The sequence below is a fragment of the Bos grunniens genome, chromosome 8 (assembly GCF_055505025.1).
Source record: "Bos grunniens cultivar Pamir isolate PY7600 chromosome 8, Bosgru_T2T1.0, whole genome shotgun sequence".
Classification (NCBI taxonomy): Eukaryota; Metazoa; Chordata; class Mammalia; order Artiodactyla; family Bovidae; genus Bos; species Bos grunniens.
The window spans coordinates 57,729,019-57,747,641 of NC_141172.1; the positions used below are offsets into that span (position 1 = coordinate 57,729,019).

Consider the following 18,623-nt stretch of genomic DNA (forward strand, 5'->3'; position numbering starts at 1 on the left):
ATATAATTGACATACAGCACCGTGTGAGTTTAAGGTGCACAGCATAATCAAGGTTATTTTATTGTGACCCTTCTGGGGCCCTTCTGAGCTGAGTACCCCAGTAATCCCATGGCAGGACTCCTTATTCCATAGCACTCAACATACTAATGTAATGATTTGTTTGCCTCCACAGCCCAGACTTTGTATTCAAGTACCATTAAGGTATTATTATGCCAACCACTATCCTAGGCCCTGGGCATATGAGACACTATTGTATTATTTAGGCAAGAATGAGTGAGTAATTTAACAAACAGAGACAGTAAACACAGAAAAAAGGGGGCAAAGTTGAGATATATCAAGATTAGAACACAGTCACTGACTTCATGTTTGAGCTGAGCAAAAACACGGGTTTATAGTTATACCAATCCCTAACACTGAACAATTTTGTAGGGTGGAGGTGAGTGTTCAGAAATTTTAATTTGCATTGCCCTTGGACAACAAGGTTCAACTCACTGCTCTTCATCACACTATGAACCACCAAAACTCAGTTTATTCGTCCCCATCCCCCAAAAGCAAGTAGGCACTGGGTTGGCTTCCTGGTTCAAGCAAACCAGTCTTTTCTCTTATTATGCCCTCTTCAGGACCATGTCAGCTTCTATCCCAAGTACTCAGACTTCCATCTACATGCTCTCCCTTCCTGCTTATCTCCTGCCTACCCTTGGGAGTTTCCATGTCCTACTGTGATGTTCATTCCCAGTGTCACTTATTCCATGCAGCTGATAGACAGAGGAGGTGGGATACAGGCAAGAGAACTACAGCCGCCTCCCAGGTGAGTTCTCCAAAAAGATCTAACATAACCGACAGGAGCAGAAGGGGAGATTCTATCATTTGTTTTTGGTATTTATCATATTATCTATATGCTATTGATAATACAAAGCACCTCCTCAAGATTGGAACACTGGCACTCTCCTAAATATCTCCCTTCCAGATTGTGACATACATATAGAAGTCATCAGTGAATTTTGCCTGGGGCAAAAAATTCCTGGCCACTCGTTCTTGACAGTACTGCCCTCCACATTGCTTCTCTGGGCCAAGGACACCATGATATTAATCAAATTCAAGTCTGACCTTTAACTTCAATGTATCTTAGACAAGGGCCTTCCTTCTCTGCTCAAGTCCCTTTTATCCACAGTCCAGGGGGTTTGGGGTTGCGGCGGGGGGTTGGGGGGGGGGTGGGTGTGGAATGCTGTCCCAGCTTAAGAGTGGGTTAAAGCTCCTTCCCTAGATAGGAACGACATTTACCTCCATTATGCCTTCCCTGAGCACACCATGGTGGAGAAAAGCAGCAGACATACAACTCTCTGCTTAGAGATATATAAAGTGTATTGGGGTGGTATTCTGCCCACCTGCACATTAATAAAAATGACAGGAGCAGTCCTCCTCAAGGGATGCAGACACTGGGGAGACTACAAAGTCTTCTGACTGTGTTGGGTCTTCTTGAGCAGACTAGAGTTTCCTTCCGAGGTGAGAGGTGAGAGCTGAGAGTTAGGGTGGGTTCTTTGGTTGGGTGGCACAAGCCACTAGAGGACAGTGCCGAGGACAGTGGCGGGGGGCACCCAGGACTGAGGCCAAGTGGAGCTGATGGGAGCGGGAGTGGTGCCGGAGCTTACTGCCTGGGGAGTGGGTAACATCCATGAAAGCCAGGCTCATCTGCTTCTCAGGGGGTGGAAACTGGGCCTTGGGGTCCCCTCTTGTCTTCTCTGTCTTAGTTCGTCCCTTGGGACTTTTGGCTGGAGCCAAGCTTTTTTCCACATTTTCTTTTCTGGTGCTGGCCACTTTCTCAGATGCAGAGGACATGGATGCCTCATGCCCTTTGCCTTTTGTCTTGGGTGTAATACAGTGCAGAAGAGATTTCATCTTATTTATCAGGCCATATTCTGGAAGGCTGGGCCTCTTGTGAGTATGGCCTTGAACTACCTGCCTCGGAAAGACCTGACCTTGTAAAGCTTGGCCCTCCGATGGCTTACCCACATTGAGCTGGCCCGGGAAAGGCTGGCCTTGTGATGCTTGGGGCACCACAGGCTGGGCATTCTCGGGAACCCTTGCTGGTTTGAGGATAACACTGAGCTTGGCTTGACTGTCTTGCAGGTCCTTCTTCTGAGAATCCTTCCCCCTAGGGACTCCAGGAGGTAGCTCTGGGAGTTTAGGCTGAGGGTGATGCCGAGGACTATGTTGACAGGAAGCATCAAGGTGAAAGCGATGTCTCCGTTGCCAGGGGCTGCGGGGTGTCCTATTCAGAAGTATCCCTTCTGGCCTCTGGCCTTCAACAGAGTGGCTTTTTTCTCTTGTGGAGGAGAGTGTGAACCCAGCATCACCTTCTCCATGGTCCCCAGCCAATCTGGGTTTGCCTGGCTCCTCTCTCTTTTCTGCCAGTGTAGGGACTTGGGCTGAGTCCTTGCTCTTGTCAGGACTATGGAGCTCAGGGCTCCGGGGCTCAGGGCTCCAAGGCTCCTCCAGACTGGGGTTGTTCACACTGGCCTCCAGCTGAACACAAAGCACCTGGGCCTCTGTCATGTCCCCACTGACTAAGATACCGGAAGCCCAGTGGACAGAACTATGGGGTACTATGCTGGAACTGGGTTGCTTCTGTTTCTGGTGCACCGCCTTTGACTCAGTGGCCAGCTGTTCTTTGAGGTGGAGCCACTCTGGGTCTGGGGCACATGGCACATCTGGTGGGATGGGGAGTTCCTGGAGCAGTGGTTGTCCTTGGTTGTTTAAAGTCTCAAGAGACTCCTGTGTACATACATCCTCTGACGTTCCTACAACTTGTTCCCTGGACTCTCTTGCCTTTAAGGGAATTCCAATTTGTGCCTCTAGGATCTTCTTTCTCAGATGGAAATTCATTTTGGCCAAGATGTGCTCCCCAAGTGAAGAGGGCCTCTCAGGCTCTGTTTGGCTTTCTATAGGCAGCATCTCAACTACTCCTTTCACCTGCGCATCAACCTGGAATTCTTCTGCAGTGTTTGAAAGAGCCTCACTGGCCTCTTGAAAGCCTGGCCCAGGACTTGGACCCTGCTCTTCAGGTGAGGTCACTTGAGTCAGAGGTTCTGTTGAGAATTCAACAGGCTCAGGCACCATCTCTGTGATCATAGCTGGGGATGTGATTGACGTGGTTGCTGGGGCCATGGCCCTGGAGAGAGCCACACAATAAAGAGCAGGCAGCCCTGACAAGAAGGCCAGATACTTGTGCCGTAAAGTTATCTCCAGTTTCTCAATGGCTGCCTCTGACAGGACTCCGGGCAGCTTAGGATGTTCAGTGACAGCTTTTGGTGAGACCTGTTGCTGCTGATCAAGGGCCACTGGCATCCCGGGTATAACTTCCTGTTGAAGGTCCTGGTCAGCTGCTGCCTGGAGTTCCAGGGGCTTGCTTTCCAGGATGCAGCTGAAGGGAGTCACTTCTAGGCCCCCAGGAATTATGCACTCCCAAGAACTATATACACAGGCAGGGATGTTGCCCTGGTGAATTTGTCCACATTTGGAGTCGATATGGCCCCGCAATATTGCCTTGGCCTGGTCAAATAAGTGTGGCATGGGGACTGACAATGCGTCCACAATAGGTGAGAATGGGTCATCAGCTCCAGTGGCCTCCAGAGATGTAGGCTGGGGGCCATTCACACTGTCTAGGGCTGTGCTGCTCCAGGATATAGTCTGCTGATTAGTGGGGGACAGGAGCAACTGGATGGACTGCTGGATCTTCTGGGGCAGGCCCCAGCGGTGGTGAATCAGCTGTCTCTGGAGGTGGTATTCCAGCACCCTCCTGGTGTGCTGCGGGAAGAGTAGCTCCCTTGTGAGGACTGAGACATGCTTCCCCGGCCAGAAAGTTTTCAGAGTCTCAGAAGACTGGGCTTTGTCACCAGGCTTACACTCCACGGGGCTCTGGACATGTTGATCTCTCTGGAAAACATCTGGCAAGTCCCACTGAAGCTGGAGCTGCCTCTGCAGCAGGTGCCACTCCAAGGCTTCACACTCATCCAGAGTCAGAAATGGGACATTGATGTGAGCTTGTTGGTGAGCAGACGGAGCAACACAATCTTGTGAAGACAGAGAAGAGAGTGGAGTTGACTGGGTTGGAGTTTTAGGCAGCAAAGGGAAGAAGGAGAGTTCCTTGAAGAGAAAGGGATCCTTCAAGTGGGGCTTGGACATGCTCTCATCGTTGGAGAGGCCTTGAGAAGCCAAGAAGGTGTCAACCAGTGACTCACTGTGCAGAGAAGGCAGGCCACAGAATAGCTGGCTGTATTTTGGCTGCACGGGGCTCACTGAGTCACTAGCCTGTTGCCCAGACATTAGATAGAGGCCACTTAATTCTTTAACGGCTGAAGAGGGCAAGGCTAAAACCTTATGGTTGGGAATTTGCTGGTAGAGGCGTCTTTGTTCTGGATCTGTAATGCACCATTCAGAAACCCAGAAGGCCTGGGTAGGCTGGCCAGCCATACCTGAACCCCAGTTCTGGTATGAAATGGTCCCAAATTTCTCAACAGAGAAACGAGAAGTATTATTGTGGATGAAAGAAACTGGTTGCTTATATACAGTTTGGTAAAATAGTGGCGGCTTTGGCATCAGCTGCCTCAGGGACTCTTCTACACGCCTGGGGAGCCCCCACCTCTGGAAATGCGTCCATTTTTTCACATGGACCTCAAGAAGTCTCAGGACTTCAGGACTCAGGAACGGCAGGTGGGCAGGGAGGACAGTGACCATCGGCAAGGCCACTGGATGTGTCAGGGTAGTAATTTCTTGTTTCAGGGTCAGCAGAGAGACCTGGGGATTTAAGGGCTGCTGGACTTGGTTCCCACAGATGAGGCTGAGGTTGCTCTGCATCATCTCCTGCAGATTCACTGAAATTCTAGGCTCCTCAGTCCCTGAGGGACCCTCTAGCACTTGGAATCCCTGCCTTAGCTTGAGATGTTCAGCCCAGTAATCATGGATGCCGGCTGCACCAGGTGACTGGGCCACTGACTGGACTAAGGATTTCTGTGACACTGTGAGGGTTGCAGATGGAAGTGAAAGGTCTTTGGAGTGTGGGGAACGATGCTCCAGACTCTGCTCAAAAGTCACATTAGACATGGACAAAACCTCTTGGCAAGAAGAGCCCTGAGAGGTATCCCCTGAAGTGGGGGAGATCAGGGTGTTCTCACCCAACAACTGCTGAATCTCCAGAGCCATGGTGTTGCAGGTTTGGCAGCAGGGATCTGCACACAGGATCTGCCGCACGTTCCCCTCCTGAGGTAGCCAGCCCTGGCTGGGAAGGGAAACATAGCAAATGTATGTTACTGATGGACAGTTTGTTACTCTTGGCCAGTGTGTGGCCCTGGGCCTGCCCTCCCCTAGTCCAGTAAACTCTGGGGCCTGCAACCACTGGGTGTTTAAGTGTCTACTTTTCTTCCTAGGGAAATGCCATTTGGCAAGCTGTAGTGGGCTGGGCTGAGAGCCTGGAGCTTGTTGGGCAAGGTCTCAGACAACGGATGGAAATACAGGGCCTTGAGAAACTGGGAGGCGGGTGAGCTCTCTGCTGACCTGTGCTGAGAAGCTGAATTAGGAGAAGGGAACCAGGCAGGTGGGGGAGCCAATGGTTAGCTGATGGGGCAGCACCAGAGACATCACCAGGTAGAACCTGGAGTCAGCCTCACTTGGGGCCACGGAAGTCCTGTGGGAGCTCTGCATTCTGGGGATTAGATGTACACATCTCTTAAGAGCCAATTCCTCATTCTGCAGAGCTCTTAAGAAGGGGATAATATGACAAGCTCCTGCCTGAGGGTTGTCCCAGGAACTGGCCTTCCTGAAGACAGAACCAGAGGAGGTAATGTCAGCAGGGTCCAGGGGTCTGCCCTTGAAAGGGAGCAGCTGTAAAGAGAATGTGAAAACGATGACTTGTTTATGCACTTAACTATCCATTCTCCTGACTGGGTAACTTGTCTCATGGTTGGGAGAAAACCCACATCATTAAATTCTGTCAAATCCTGACTTCCAGCACCTTTGTGAGCCTAGCCCAGAGCACAGCTGGAAGACCCCTCTCCACTGAGACGTCTGACCCCACCCTCTCCTCCACCAACTCTCACCCAGGGCTCCAGGTTCCATGTGTCTGGCTCCCTCTCAGCCATTCTCCTTCTGCCCAACCCTGCCGCAGGCCAAACACAGAAATTACCACAGGCCATACTAGGAGGTGGGAGACTGCAAAGAGCAAGAGATCACCTTCGCATGACTGAGAGCAGCTCCCACAGCTTGTCAGCTTCTTTCCGGGAATGTCTCCTAGCTGAGAAACCAGGAGACAGTGTTACACAGAACAGAAGGGGATTCAGGGACATCCTACAGGAATCTAAAAGCCTTGAACGACAGGAGACTGCAGACCCCTACCCCACCCCCATAAAAGTCTTCTGGAAGAATCTGTCAACTTGGGGATTGGAGCCTTCAGCAGTTAGAGCACCTGGTGCCTGGCACTAAGGGTCACTGGGGGACAGGGTCCATGGGAACTTCACCCCCAGGGGAGGGAAGTCAGGGCAGAGACTAGGACTTTACCTCTTGATGCTGCATCTCTAGCCCTTTGTCTGACTTTTCGGTGACGCTTAAAGACAAAAGAGTTGGAGTGTGAAGTTGGGACACCATTTTCTTTTTCACGTCCAAACCAAGACAAAGCTAATATAGATTACCTAATCCTTTTTAATTTACCTGTATTTTACTTAATTTCCTAACTTTTCATACTCATATTTTTTTTGTCTCAATATTTGTCTTATTTCTGATTCATTTTGAGGCTCTTCTGTCCTCCACACCTCCCATTTATTTCCTAAGAGAAGTTCTGTATCAAGCTTATAATGGAACAAGAGAAAGGGTGGAACAGAATAAAGTTGTGTAGATTTAATAACCAAAGGACTTCAATTTACAAATGCCTTAATGGACCACAAACCAGAAAAATCTCCCATAAAGGGAAGTCTTCTAAGATCCAGTGAGGCACAATCCATTTCATCTAAGTCTCAACCCAAGCCAGATAGAGATGTTCTTGATTTTTCAATTAGAATATACTGCAGGGATGGTCTGGTAAAAAATGATTTCTAGGCGCTGAGAAGAGAAATACCATATAAGAGTAACTAATGGATGGTAAAAAAAAAAATAATAATATGGGTGGGGAGGTAGACAGGTTGAGAGGAAGGATAAAAGGAAAGACACTGGGAGCTTAACGCATCTTATCTAAGGCTTAACTAGTTCAGTCCTGGTCATAGTGTTTCCCTACCCGGCAGCAGCTCCTTTTATGTTCCGTTAATCCATGGTAACTCTTTTTCACTTGCCAGATGATTAGAATAATAATGAAGATGGAGCCATAGGTATATAGGGGATACCCCAAATCCCAGAGAACAAAAGTCTGGCTCATCATGGTCTAAACCTCATAATCACGAGGAGACCAACCATCCCTATGAATGTAGGCATTCAGAGTCCTGGCACCTACTGACTTCCAATGCTTGCTACACATTGCTGTCTCCAACCTCACAGATGACGGAACCAAGCCACCAGACTGCATCACAAAGCCCTTCTGTTCCACAAGGTAGGTATGGTGTCAGAGAGCTTCACCTGTCTAGGAAGTCCATGTGGTAATTCCGTCTGCAGATGAGGGGGTCTGGTTGTAAGGAATGAAGGTGCCACTCACAGGCAGTGTCTGTGGTCTCACTCTGTCTTCACTCTCCATACCCTCCACCAGCCTGACGGCCAGTCTGGTTATGGCTTGGAAATGGAGAGCTTTGATGTTACAGGCAGTGGGTGATGGGAAATCAGAGGTGTATGAAGGGACCATGGCTGAAGTGGCAGGGACAGGTAAAAGTGGTAGCATCTTTAAAACGACATTGTGGGAATCAGAAAGGAATGCCTCCCAGACTGTGTGGCCTCAAGCTTGCGGATGAGTGAGAAGAGACTGTAAACATTGCCTTCCATTGAGACATATTAATGAGATTTCCTTGTGCATCTCTTTTAAGAGTTAGTTTTCTAGAACTGTTTTTAACTATGTTACAGAATTCTGTCTTCTCACAGAGATGCGTACCTGCAAAGACGTGTACCTACAGAGGTGTGTACCTGCAGAGATGTGTCAGTGACCACTTCTGACTTAAAGTCATAAAGTAGTTGCTGATTGTGGTTAGATCTACTCATCTATTCTGGATGTCTGCTGTTTGCCTAAAGGAATTTTGTTTGCTTGTTTTTTAACTAGAATTTTTTAAAACTTTAAGCAAGCCAGTTGTTTTCTAATTCATCACCAGGGCCCATCACTCCTATATGCTGACCATTTATTTACACATTTATGTTACTTACCTGACCTCTGTGGATATTGTCATATTTCTCTAACACTCTAATTTTTAAGTTTCTTTGAGGAAAAAAATCTTTCCCTGGTGACAGTGGTCTCACAGCCAAAAATCCTTGAGCTCAAAATCTCTGAAGATACTCCTTGGTCCTTCCTCCAGTATCTAATCTTTCACCCAACTGAAGACTGCTGTTGCTGCTGCTAAATCGTTTCAGTCGTATCCAACTCTATGCAACCCCATAGATAGCAGCCCAACCAGGCTCCTCTGTCCCTGGGATTCTCCAGGCAAGAATACTGGAGTGGGTTGCCATTTCCTTCTCCAATGCATACATGCAGGCTAAGTCACTTCAGTGATGTCCGACTCTGTGCGACCCTATGGGCAGCAGCCCTCCAGGCTCCTCTGTCCACAGGACTCTCCAGGCAAGAATTCTGGAGTGGGTTGCCATTTCCTTCTCCCAACTGAAGACTGGTGAGCCCTCAATCTATGCTCAGCCCTAAGCAAAGCAGTGTTAAGAGTACAAAGACATTTGAGTCATGCTGCCTTTCTGCTATCCAGACAGCCTATTTTCCAACATAAGACATCACACAAAGCAAGAACCAACAATCCAAAACATACGGGATCATATACTCACTTGTGAGGCCCAGGTCACAAACATCCCATTCCAGAGGAGAGAAAGCACAGTGAGGATTAGCGTGGTTAGAGAGGGCTCCTGGATAGATTAACGTAGAGTTAGGTCTAAAAGTGCAGGCTACAGGCAAAAGGAGTGTATTCTAGGTGGGAGAGAAACGTGCTAACAAACGCAGAACACTGAGGAATGGGCCACTAGCACATCTGGCAGTTAGAAATGTGGTCCATTTCTAGCAGAGGCATAGGTGGGCAGACTGGGGAGGACTTGTGGGATAAAGATTGGAGAAGTTGGGCCTCTTGATAAAGGATCAATGCATTTAACTGATTTCAATCACTGAGATTGTTTTGTTCTGTTTTTTGTAAGTAGACATACATATACATGGTGGGCTTCCCTTGTGGCTCAGCTGGTAAAGAATCCACCTGCAATGTGGGAGACCTGGGTTCGATCCCTGGGTTGGGAAGACCCCTGGAGAAGGGAAAGGCTACCCACTCCAGTATTCTGGCCTGGAGAATTCCGCAGACTGTATAGTTCATGGGGTCTCAAAGAGTCAGCACAACTGAGCGACTTTCACACTTCAGTATGCATGGTACAAAATTCAATAGGCAGAATAAGGTATGTATAAAATATGTTTTCTTCTCAATCTCTCATCTCCCATTTTTCTTCCCTTGAGACAGTCATTTCTATCAGATTCCTGTGTATCTTTCTTAACTAGTCTAATATAGTCAAAACCAAATGGATTTGCATGTATTTCTCTAAGAACAATAGTATAGACAGTTTTCTCTCTTATTTAATTTGATAATTAAATATATCTTGTGCATGTCACTTTTTAAAATGGCTGTCATGTCTTCCTTGATATAACACAAGTCACCTTCAGTTCTCTATTCATGGATATTTACTTCAGTTCAGTTCAGTTCAGTCGCTCAGTCGTGTCTGACTCTTTGCAACCCCATGAATCGCAGCACGCCAGGCCTCCCTGTCCATCACCAACTCCTAGAGTTCACTCAGACTCATGTCCATCGAGTCAGTGATGCCATCCAGCCATCTCATCCTCTGTTGTCCCCTTCTCCTCCTGCCCCCAATCCCTCCCAGCATCAGAGTCTTTTCCAATGAGTCAACTCTTCGCATGAGGTGGCCAAAGTACTGGAGTTTCAGCTTTAGCATCATTCCTTCCAAAGAAATCCCAGGGCTGATCTCCTTCAGAATGGACTGGTTGGATCTCCTTGCAGTCCAAGGGACTCTCAGGAGTCTTCTCCAACACCACAGTTCAAGGGACCTTTTGCACGGAATAAAAATCTCATATATATAAATCCTTGTATATACATATGGGTATATACGTAAGAAAAATTCCTACAAGTGAATTGATATCTTAACAATATTGTCTTTCAATTCACAGAAATGGTACATCTCTCCATTTTTTTAGGGTATTTTTATTTTCTCCTAGAAATTTTTTAGTTTCTTTGTACAAGTCTTGTACATATTTTGTGAATTTATCCCTATGTCAAATCTATGATGTTATTCAAAGTGATATTGTTTTTTATTTCAATTTCTAATGTTTGTTGTCTGTATATAGAAATAGAAATTGAATATTTATCTTCTATGTTTCAATCTTGCTAAATTCACTTATTAGTTGTAGTAGCTATGTTTTGTAAATTCTTTAGAATTTTCCAAATTGATGATAATATCTGACAATTCTACATCTTCTTTTCCAACCTGAATGCCTTTTATTTCTCCATTACTGCACTGACTAGAACATTCAGTATAATGCTGACAAGAAGTGGTGAGAGCAGACATATTTGCCTTGTTACCGATCTTAGAGGGAAAACATTCCCTTTTTTTGCTCCTTAAACTTGATAATTTCAAATCTCCTATCTTTAAGTCTGCTGTTCCTTTCTTCTGCCTGCATAAATCTGCTGTTAAATCCCTCTAGGGAATCTTTCCATCCACTTACTGTATTTTTTAGCTCTAGAATTTCTAGTTTCTTTTTATTTCTCTTTGTTGACATTCTCATTTTGTTCATATATTTCTTATTTCCTTTAGTTCTTTACCTGTGTTTTCATTTAGTTTCCTTCAGCATATTTCAGAGAGCTGTTTTAATGTCTTTATTTAGTAAATCTAATTAATGCCTGTGCTTCTTCAGGGATAGTTTTTAACAGTTTATTTTCTTCCTTTAAATAGGCCATGATCTCCTATTTATCGGTATCCTTTGTGACTTTTTTGTTGAAGGTTGGGCATCTGTAAAAATAGCTACCTCTCTCAGTCTTCGCAGACTGGCTCTATGCTGGAGTAGTCCTCTCATTAGCTGGGCATGCTGTTAGCCTAGCGATCAGCTCAGTGGAAAAGTTTAAGGTCTTCTCGGGTCTCTTCTAAACAGGTGTCTTGGCTGGACATATTTATGGCTTTTTCAATTCCCTCATACACATGGCTACATTTAAGTGTCTCAGTCTCCCAAAGAATCTCACTTTAGCTTCTTCTTTGGGCCTTCAGTGGTCTACTTTATGTCTCCATCCATAATCTCTTACCCAGGAGGTCTGTAGTCCCCTTATTTATAACTTACATGAGCAGTATCCACCATTTCTCTCTGTCTAAGACCTGAATTAGAGGTATAGAGCCCAATCCTTAGGCAGCCCTAAGATAGTCGTAACATTCAAATAAGGACCGCTCTGCTCAAGTCAGACATGACTTAGTGAATGAACAACTAACTGCTCCCTTTGTTTCAAGGGAGGGAACTGTGTATTGGGCTGCCACTTCCTCTACACCAGAACTACACTGCACTCAGAAGGGGAGTGGGGCAAAAAGTACAAACGTCATGAAATATTTTACTGTTTTGAATGTGACTTTTCTTGATTGAATATTTGCTTGGTTGTTATAGCCTTTTGACAATTTTCTGTAGTTTTTATAAGGATTTTATACCAGTTTCTGGTAGTTTTTTGGTGTTCCATGGGAGAACAAGGGCTTAAGAGATTCCCAGTCCACCGCTTTTCTCTATAAATATTCTTTTTTTTTTTTTTCTATAAATATTCTTGAGTTTTGTTTTGCAATTCAGTTAAGTTACTTGGAAACAATTTGATTCTTTCAGGTATTCCTCACAAGCCTCATTAGTCATCAACATTTAGTCCAAGATTTTTACTTACTACTGAGGTAGGGCCTTTCTTGGTACTCAACCCAATGCCCTAGTTATTACGAAGTTCTCTATTTTAACTGTTGGAATAGGCTCTCTATCTGCCTCTGTATGTGACCTCTGAGTACTATGCCCTTATATTTTTTCAGGTGTCTTTTTTAACCCTTCCTCTGGTACTTTTCTCAGAAGCATATTCTGACCAATCCTCGGCTGCACATTTGAGGCGGACCTTCTTCATATCCCAAGAGTTCTCTCTATATCCAGCCCTCTCTTCTCAGATAATCTGCACTGTGAATTCTAGCTGCCTTGGATTCCTTTGACTCCCAGCTCCACCCTCTCAACTCACAGACTGAAGTATGGATAACCATTTCTGAGCCATTCTTCAGCTGTGCAGAAAACAGCACTGGAAATACGTATCAGTTCACTTCAGTTCAGTTGCTCAGTCATGTCCAACTCTGAGACCCATGGACTGCAGCATATCACGCTGCCCTGTCCATCACCAACTCCTGGAGCTTGCTCAAACTCATGTCCATTGTATCGGTGATGCCATCCAACCATCTGATCCTCTGTCGTCCCCTTCTCCTCCTGCCTTCAACCTTTCACAGCATCAGGGTCTTTTCCAGTGAGTTAGTTCTTCACATCAGATGGCCAAAGTACTGGAGTTTCAGCTTCAACATCAGTCCTTCCAATGAACATTCAGGACTGATTTCCTTTAGGATGGACCGGTTGTATCTCCTTACAGTCCAAGGGACTCTCAAGAGTCTTCTCCAACACCACAGTTCAAAAGCATCAATTCTTCCATGCTCAGCTTTCTTTATAGTTCAATTCTCATATCCATACATGACTACTGGAAAAACATAGCTTTGACTACATGGAACTTTGTCGACAATGTAATCTCTCTGTTTTTTAATATGCTGTCTAGGTTGGTCATAGCTTTTCTTCCAAGGAGCAAGAATCTTTTATGGCTGCAGTAACCATCTGCAGTGATTTTAGAGCCCAGAAAAATAAAGTTTCTCACCGTTTCCATTGTTTCCCCATCTATTTGCCATGAAATGATAGAACCGGATGCCATGATGTTAGTTTTCTGAATGCTGAGCTTTAAGCCAACTTTTTCACTCTCTTTCACCTTCATCAAGAGGGTCTTTAGTTCTTCTTCGCTTTCTGCCATAAGGGTGGTGTCATCTGCATATCTGAGGTTATCGATATTTCTCTCAGAAAACTTGATTCCAGTTTGTGCTTCATCCAGCCCGGCATTTCGCATGATGTACTCTGCATATAAGTTAAATAAACAGAGTGACAATATACAGTCTTGATGCACTCCTTTCCCAATTTGGAACCAGTCTGTTGTTCCATGTCCAGTTCTAACTGTTGCTTCTTGGCCTGCATACAGATTTCTCAGGAGGCAGGTCAGGCGGTCTGGTAGTCCCATCTCTTTCAGAATTTTCCACAGTTTATTGTGATCCACACAGTCAAAGGCTTTGGTGTAATAAAGCAGAAGTTGATGTTTTTCTGGAACTCTCTTGTATTTTTGATGATCCAGCAGATGTTGGCAATTTGATCTCTGCTTTCTCTGCCTTTTCTAAATCTGGCTTGACATTCTCATTTCATGTACTGTTGAAGCCTGGCTTGAAGAATTTTGAGTGTTACTTAGCATGTGAAATGAGTGCAATTATGCAGTAGTTTGAACATTCTTTGGCATTGCCTTTCTTTGGGGTTGGAATGAAAACTGACCTTTTCCAGTCGTGTGGCCACTGTTGAGTTTTCCGAATTTACTGGCATATTGAGTGCAGCACTTTCACAGCATCATCTTTCAGGATTTGGAATAGCTCAACTGGAATTCCATCACCTCCACTAGCTTTGTTTGTAGTGACACTTCCTAAGGCCCACGTGACTTTGCATTCCAGAATGTCTGGCTCTAGGTGAGTGATCACACCATATCTAGGTCATGAAGATCTTTTTGTATAGTTCTTCTGTATATTCTTGCCACCTCTTCTTAATATCCTCTGCTTCTGTTAGGTCTATACCATTTCTGTCCTTTATTGTGCCCATCTTTGCATGAAATGTTCCCTTGGTAGCTCTAATTTTCTTGAAGAGATCTCTATAGTCTTTCCCATTCTATTGTTTTCCTCTATTTCTTTGCACTGATCACTGAGGAAGGCTTTCTTGTGTCTCCTTGCTATTCTCTGGAACTCTGCATTCCTTTTCTCCTTTGCCTTTAGCTTCTCTTCTTTTCTCAGCTATTTGTAAGGCCTCCTCAGACAACCATTTTGCCTTTTTGCATTTCTTTTTCTTGGGGATGGTCTTGATTGCTGCCTCCTGTACAATGTCATGAACCTCCGTCCATAGTTCTTCAGTCACTCTGTCTATCGGATCTAATCCCTGGAATTTGTCACTTCCACTGTATAATCATAAGGAATTTGATTTAGATCATACCTGAATGGTCTAGTGGTTTCCCCTACTTTCTTCAATTTAAATCTGAATTTTGCAATAAGGAGTTCATGATCTGTGCTACAGTCAGCTCTAGGTCTTGTTTTTGCTGACTATATTGAGCTTCCTCATCTTTGGCTGCAAAGAATATAATGAAACTGATTTCAGTATTGACCATCTGGTAATGTTCATGTGTAGCATCATCTCTTGTGTTGCTGGAAGAGGGTGTTTCCATGACTAGTACTTTCTCTTGGCAAAACTGTTAGCCTTTGCCCTGCTTCATTTTGTACTCCAAGGACAAATTTGCCTGTTACTCCAGGTGTTTCTTAACTTCCTACTTTTGCATTCCAGTCCCCTATAATGAAGAGGACATCTTTTTGCATGTTGGTTCTAGAAGGTCTTGTAGGTCTTCATAGAACTATTCAACTTCAGCTTCTTCAGCATTACTGGTTGGGACATAGACTTGGATTACTGTGATACTGAACGGTTTGCCTTGGAAACAAACAGATCATTCTGTTATTTTTGAGATTGCATCCAAGTACTACATTTCAGACTCTTTTGTTGACTATGAGGGCTACTCCATTTCTTCTAAGGGATTCTTCCCCACAATAGTAGATATAATGGTCATCTGAGTTAAATTTGCCCATTCTAGTCCATTTTAGTTCACTGATTCCTAAAACGTCCATGTTCACTCTTGCCATCTCCTGTTTGACCACTTTGAATTTACCTTGATTCATGGACCTAACATTCCAGGTTTCTATGCAGTATTGTTCTTTAAAACATCAGACTTTACTTCTGTCACCAGTCACATTCACAACTGGGTATTGTTTTTGCTTTGGCTCCATCTCCTCATTCTTTCTGGAATTATTTCTCCACTCTTCTCCCATAGCCTATTGGGCACCTAACAACCTAGGGAGTTCATCTTTCAGTGTCATATCTTTTTGCCTTTTCACACTGTTCATGGGGTTCTCAAAGCAAGAATATTGAAGTGGTTTTCCAAGTGGAAATATATATAGTGTGTCCAATAAGTCTCTGGTCAAAATGATAATCTGCACATATACAGGATGAGACTCTGTGAAATCTAGCTTAGGACAGCTGCTGGAGCTGTGAACTGAATGGAATTTCAGGAGGTTTAATGGCACTGCTGGATATAGGAACCCAATGGGTCAAAATGGAGGGAACTTACTGAAACATCAAGGACACTCAAAAGGCCTTCCAAAAAGTTCACACTGTAGGATAAAAAACTCTAGACCTTGATAAGGTCACTCTAATCCCACCCCAACAAAGGTTAGAAAAACCCTTGAAAAAAAATGTACTGATCTGCCAGCAAATTAACTATCTGTCAGAATAAATATCAATATTTCTCTAAATGTGAGACTGAAACAAAACTAATACAATTAGGTAAAGTTTAAAAATAAAATTAAATTAAAAAAAAAAGAAGTATAAGATTAACCTAGAATATCTTGTGCCAAAAAGTATGTTAAGTCCTCAAAAATTCATGAAGACATATCAAAAGAACACAAGAGACAACTTAAAGGAGCTACCTCTGGCCAAGTGAAGGACAATTTGAGCATCAAAATAGTGATAATAATGCATAACATAAGGTTAAGAATCAATTAATCCATACTGATATAAATAATATGAAAAGAGGGAAGTTCTTCCTTCCAGAAGAATGCCAACTTATAAATATAGAAGAAATAATGATAGAAAGTCTATAATGATTGCTACAAATAGTGACTGAAAATTTGATGAGGAATACTGAGTGACTTCACTTTGACTTTTCATTTTCATGCATTGGAGAAGGAAATGGCAATCCACTCCAGTCTTCTTGCCTAGAGAATCCCAGGGACGGGGGAGCCTGGTGGGCTGCTGTCTATGGGGTCACACAGGGTTGGACACGACTGAAGTGACTTAGCAGCAGAATACTTTCAGACTCAGAGTATCTTGCCATAAGTTAAGGCACCGTCTTAATTCAATTTAACATCATTAATATTGGGACAAATCAAATCATTTGCTTCCTGATACAATGCACTGAAAAGAACACTATCACTTTGGTTGCATAACTGTCAAAATTGCATAACTTGAATCTAATCATGAGGAAACACTGAACAAATGGATACTCTATAAAATAAATGGATACTCTATAAAATAACTGGTCTGTATCCTCCCAACAAGAAGAGACAAGACAACTAAATGCAATGCATGAGAGAAAATTAGCTATAAAGGATATTATAAGAGTAATATTGTCAGTTTTTACTCTTCAGAAAGATTGCTTTATAGGGGACAGACTTTAGGGGAACAAGAATTTTAAAAATGACCATTAGGATCACATTGCCTAGCTCAAAGTATTGGGTGCTATATCTAGCCCATACTAGACATAGTTGGGGCTTAGACTGGGTTTTTAGCAGTAGATTTGTTAAGAAGCTGTGCAATTTAGAACATATTTGGAAACACATCTACTGGTAAATTGAATATTAGGTGTGAAGGTAAAATAAAGAATTAAAATTCTTAGTTTATTATTGCCCTGAGGAATTGGATGGATGGTACCGTGAATGATAAGGTGAAAACTTATGGAATATGGATTCTGGGAGCTCAGGAATGAATACTTCTTTACTTGACTATATTATGTCTGAGGTACCTATTATATTTTCAAGCAAAAATATATATGGAATTGGATGTACAGGTCTGGAAGTCAGGGTGTAGATCTCAGCTAGAACTATAAACTTCAGAGTCATTTTGTTTTTGGTGCTGTTTAATCTCTAAGTTATGTCCAACTCTTTGTGACCCCATGGACTGCAGCACAACAGGCTCCTCTGTCCTCCACTATCCCCCAGAGTTTGTTTAAATTCATGTCCACTGAGTATGTGATGCTATCTAACCATCTCATCCTCTGAGGATCAGAGTCATTAGCTAGACATAATTGAGATATGTGGCCAGATAAAAAATAAAATTAGAAAAGAAAAGAAAATTAAGCAGTAATTGAAGTGTTGAAGTAATCTAGGGTTACTTCGACACTTAGAGTCTGGTAGAGGAGGAAGAGACAGCAAAGGAAATCAGAAAGGATGGATGGTGAGTTTAAAGAAAAGGAAGAGTGTGGTGTTCTTCTAGAAGTATTTCAAGAAAAAGGAAATGGTCAACTGTGTCAAATGCCAACAGAAGGTCTACTAAAGTGAAGATGTAAAATGACCATTGACTTTAGTGAGATATGAGTCATTGTGACGCTGACAAAGGTCCATTTCAGCAGAGCTGTGGGTAAAAAACCTGGTTAGAGGAGGTTCATCAAACAATGGAAAGTGAAAAAATAGAGCAAATGAGTATAAATATACAACACTTTCAAGAAATTTTACTGTGAAGGAGAACAAAAGACTTGTAAACAGAAACAATACAAGATCAAGGTTGTGTGTATATAAGAGTGTGTATGTTAACTTTGGTAGTCTAGCATATATTTGTGTGTTGATAAGAGTGATCTAGATATGAAGAAAATGATGGAAGGAGGGAGAGAAAACTTAAAGGCAGTTTAGTTCATAGAAAAGAATACAGAAGGAGAAATATTGGCAGAATTTTATGGGAAAATGTTGCTTAGTCACTCAGTTCTGTCCGACTCTTTGTGACCCCATGGACTGCAGCATATCAGGCTTCCCTGTCCTTTACCATCTCCTGGAGTTTGCTCAAACTCATGACCACTGAGTCACTGGGAAAATGAGAACCTTTCTTTTCCAACTGTACTTATTTTCTATACAAAATTGTAGTTGTTCGTCATCTGAGTGTTAAGGGGGAGGGTGGCACAACTATAAAATAAAATGGGGGTGTGAAATGGCTGGCTTAGGAGTGAAAAAAGTGTTAGTACAAGTGACCATTTGAGAATTATAGTTAACAAGTGCAATGAATCCAGTCAGCACTGTTAAATGATTTCTCCTGTAAGGTTCAGTAGCTGTGTGAACTAAACAGATAATTTAGGTTAGCCAAGGTGTGAGTTTCACTAAGCAAGGATTATGGACAAAAAAGAGGAGCAATATGGTAGATAGGGAAACAATGGAAACAGTGAGAGACTTTATTTTTTGGTCTCCAAAATCACTGCAGATAATGACTGCAGCCAAAAAACTTAAAAATGCTTGCTCCTTGGAAGAAAAGCTATGAC

General features: G+C 43.6%; 1 protein-coding gene across 1 annotated transcript; it reads right to left on the minus strand.

The window, feature by feature from the left end:
- Positions 1 to 1,344: 1,344 nt before the first annotated feature.
- LOC147367098 (protein SPATA31F1-like) lies at positions 1,345 to 18,411 on the minus strand. Its single transcript, XM_086415654.1, has 4 exons — positions 7,259 to 18,411; positions 6,550 to 6,595; positions 6,226 to 6,286; positions 1,345 to 5,275 (listed from the first exon to the last, which is right to left on the minus strand). Exons 1-4 carry the CDS (start codon positions 7,397 to 7,399, stop codon positions 1,525 to 1,527), a joined length of 3,999 nt encoding a protein of 1,332 aa, XP_086271780.1. The 5' UTR covers positions 7,400 to 18,411; the 3' UTR covers positions 1,345 to 1,524.
- Positions 18,412 to 18,623: the final 212 nt, after the last annotated feature.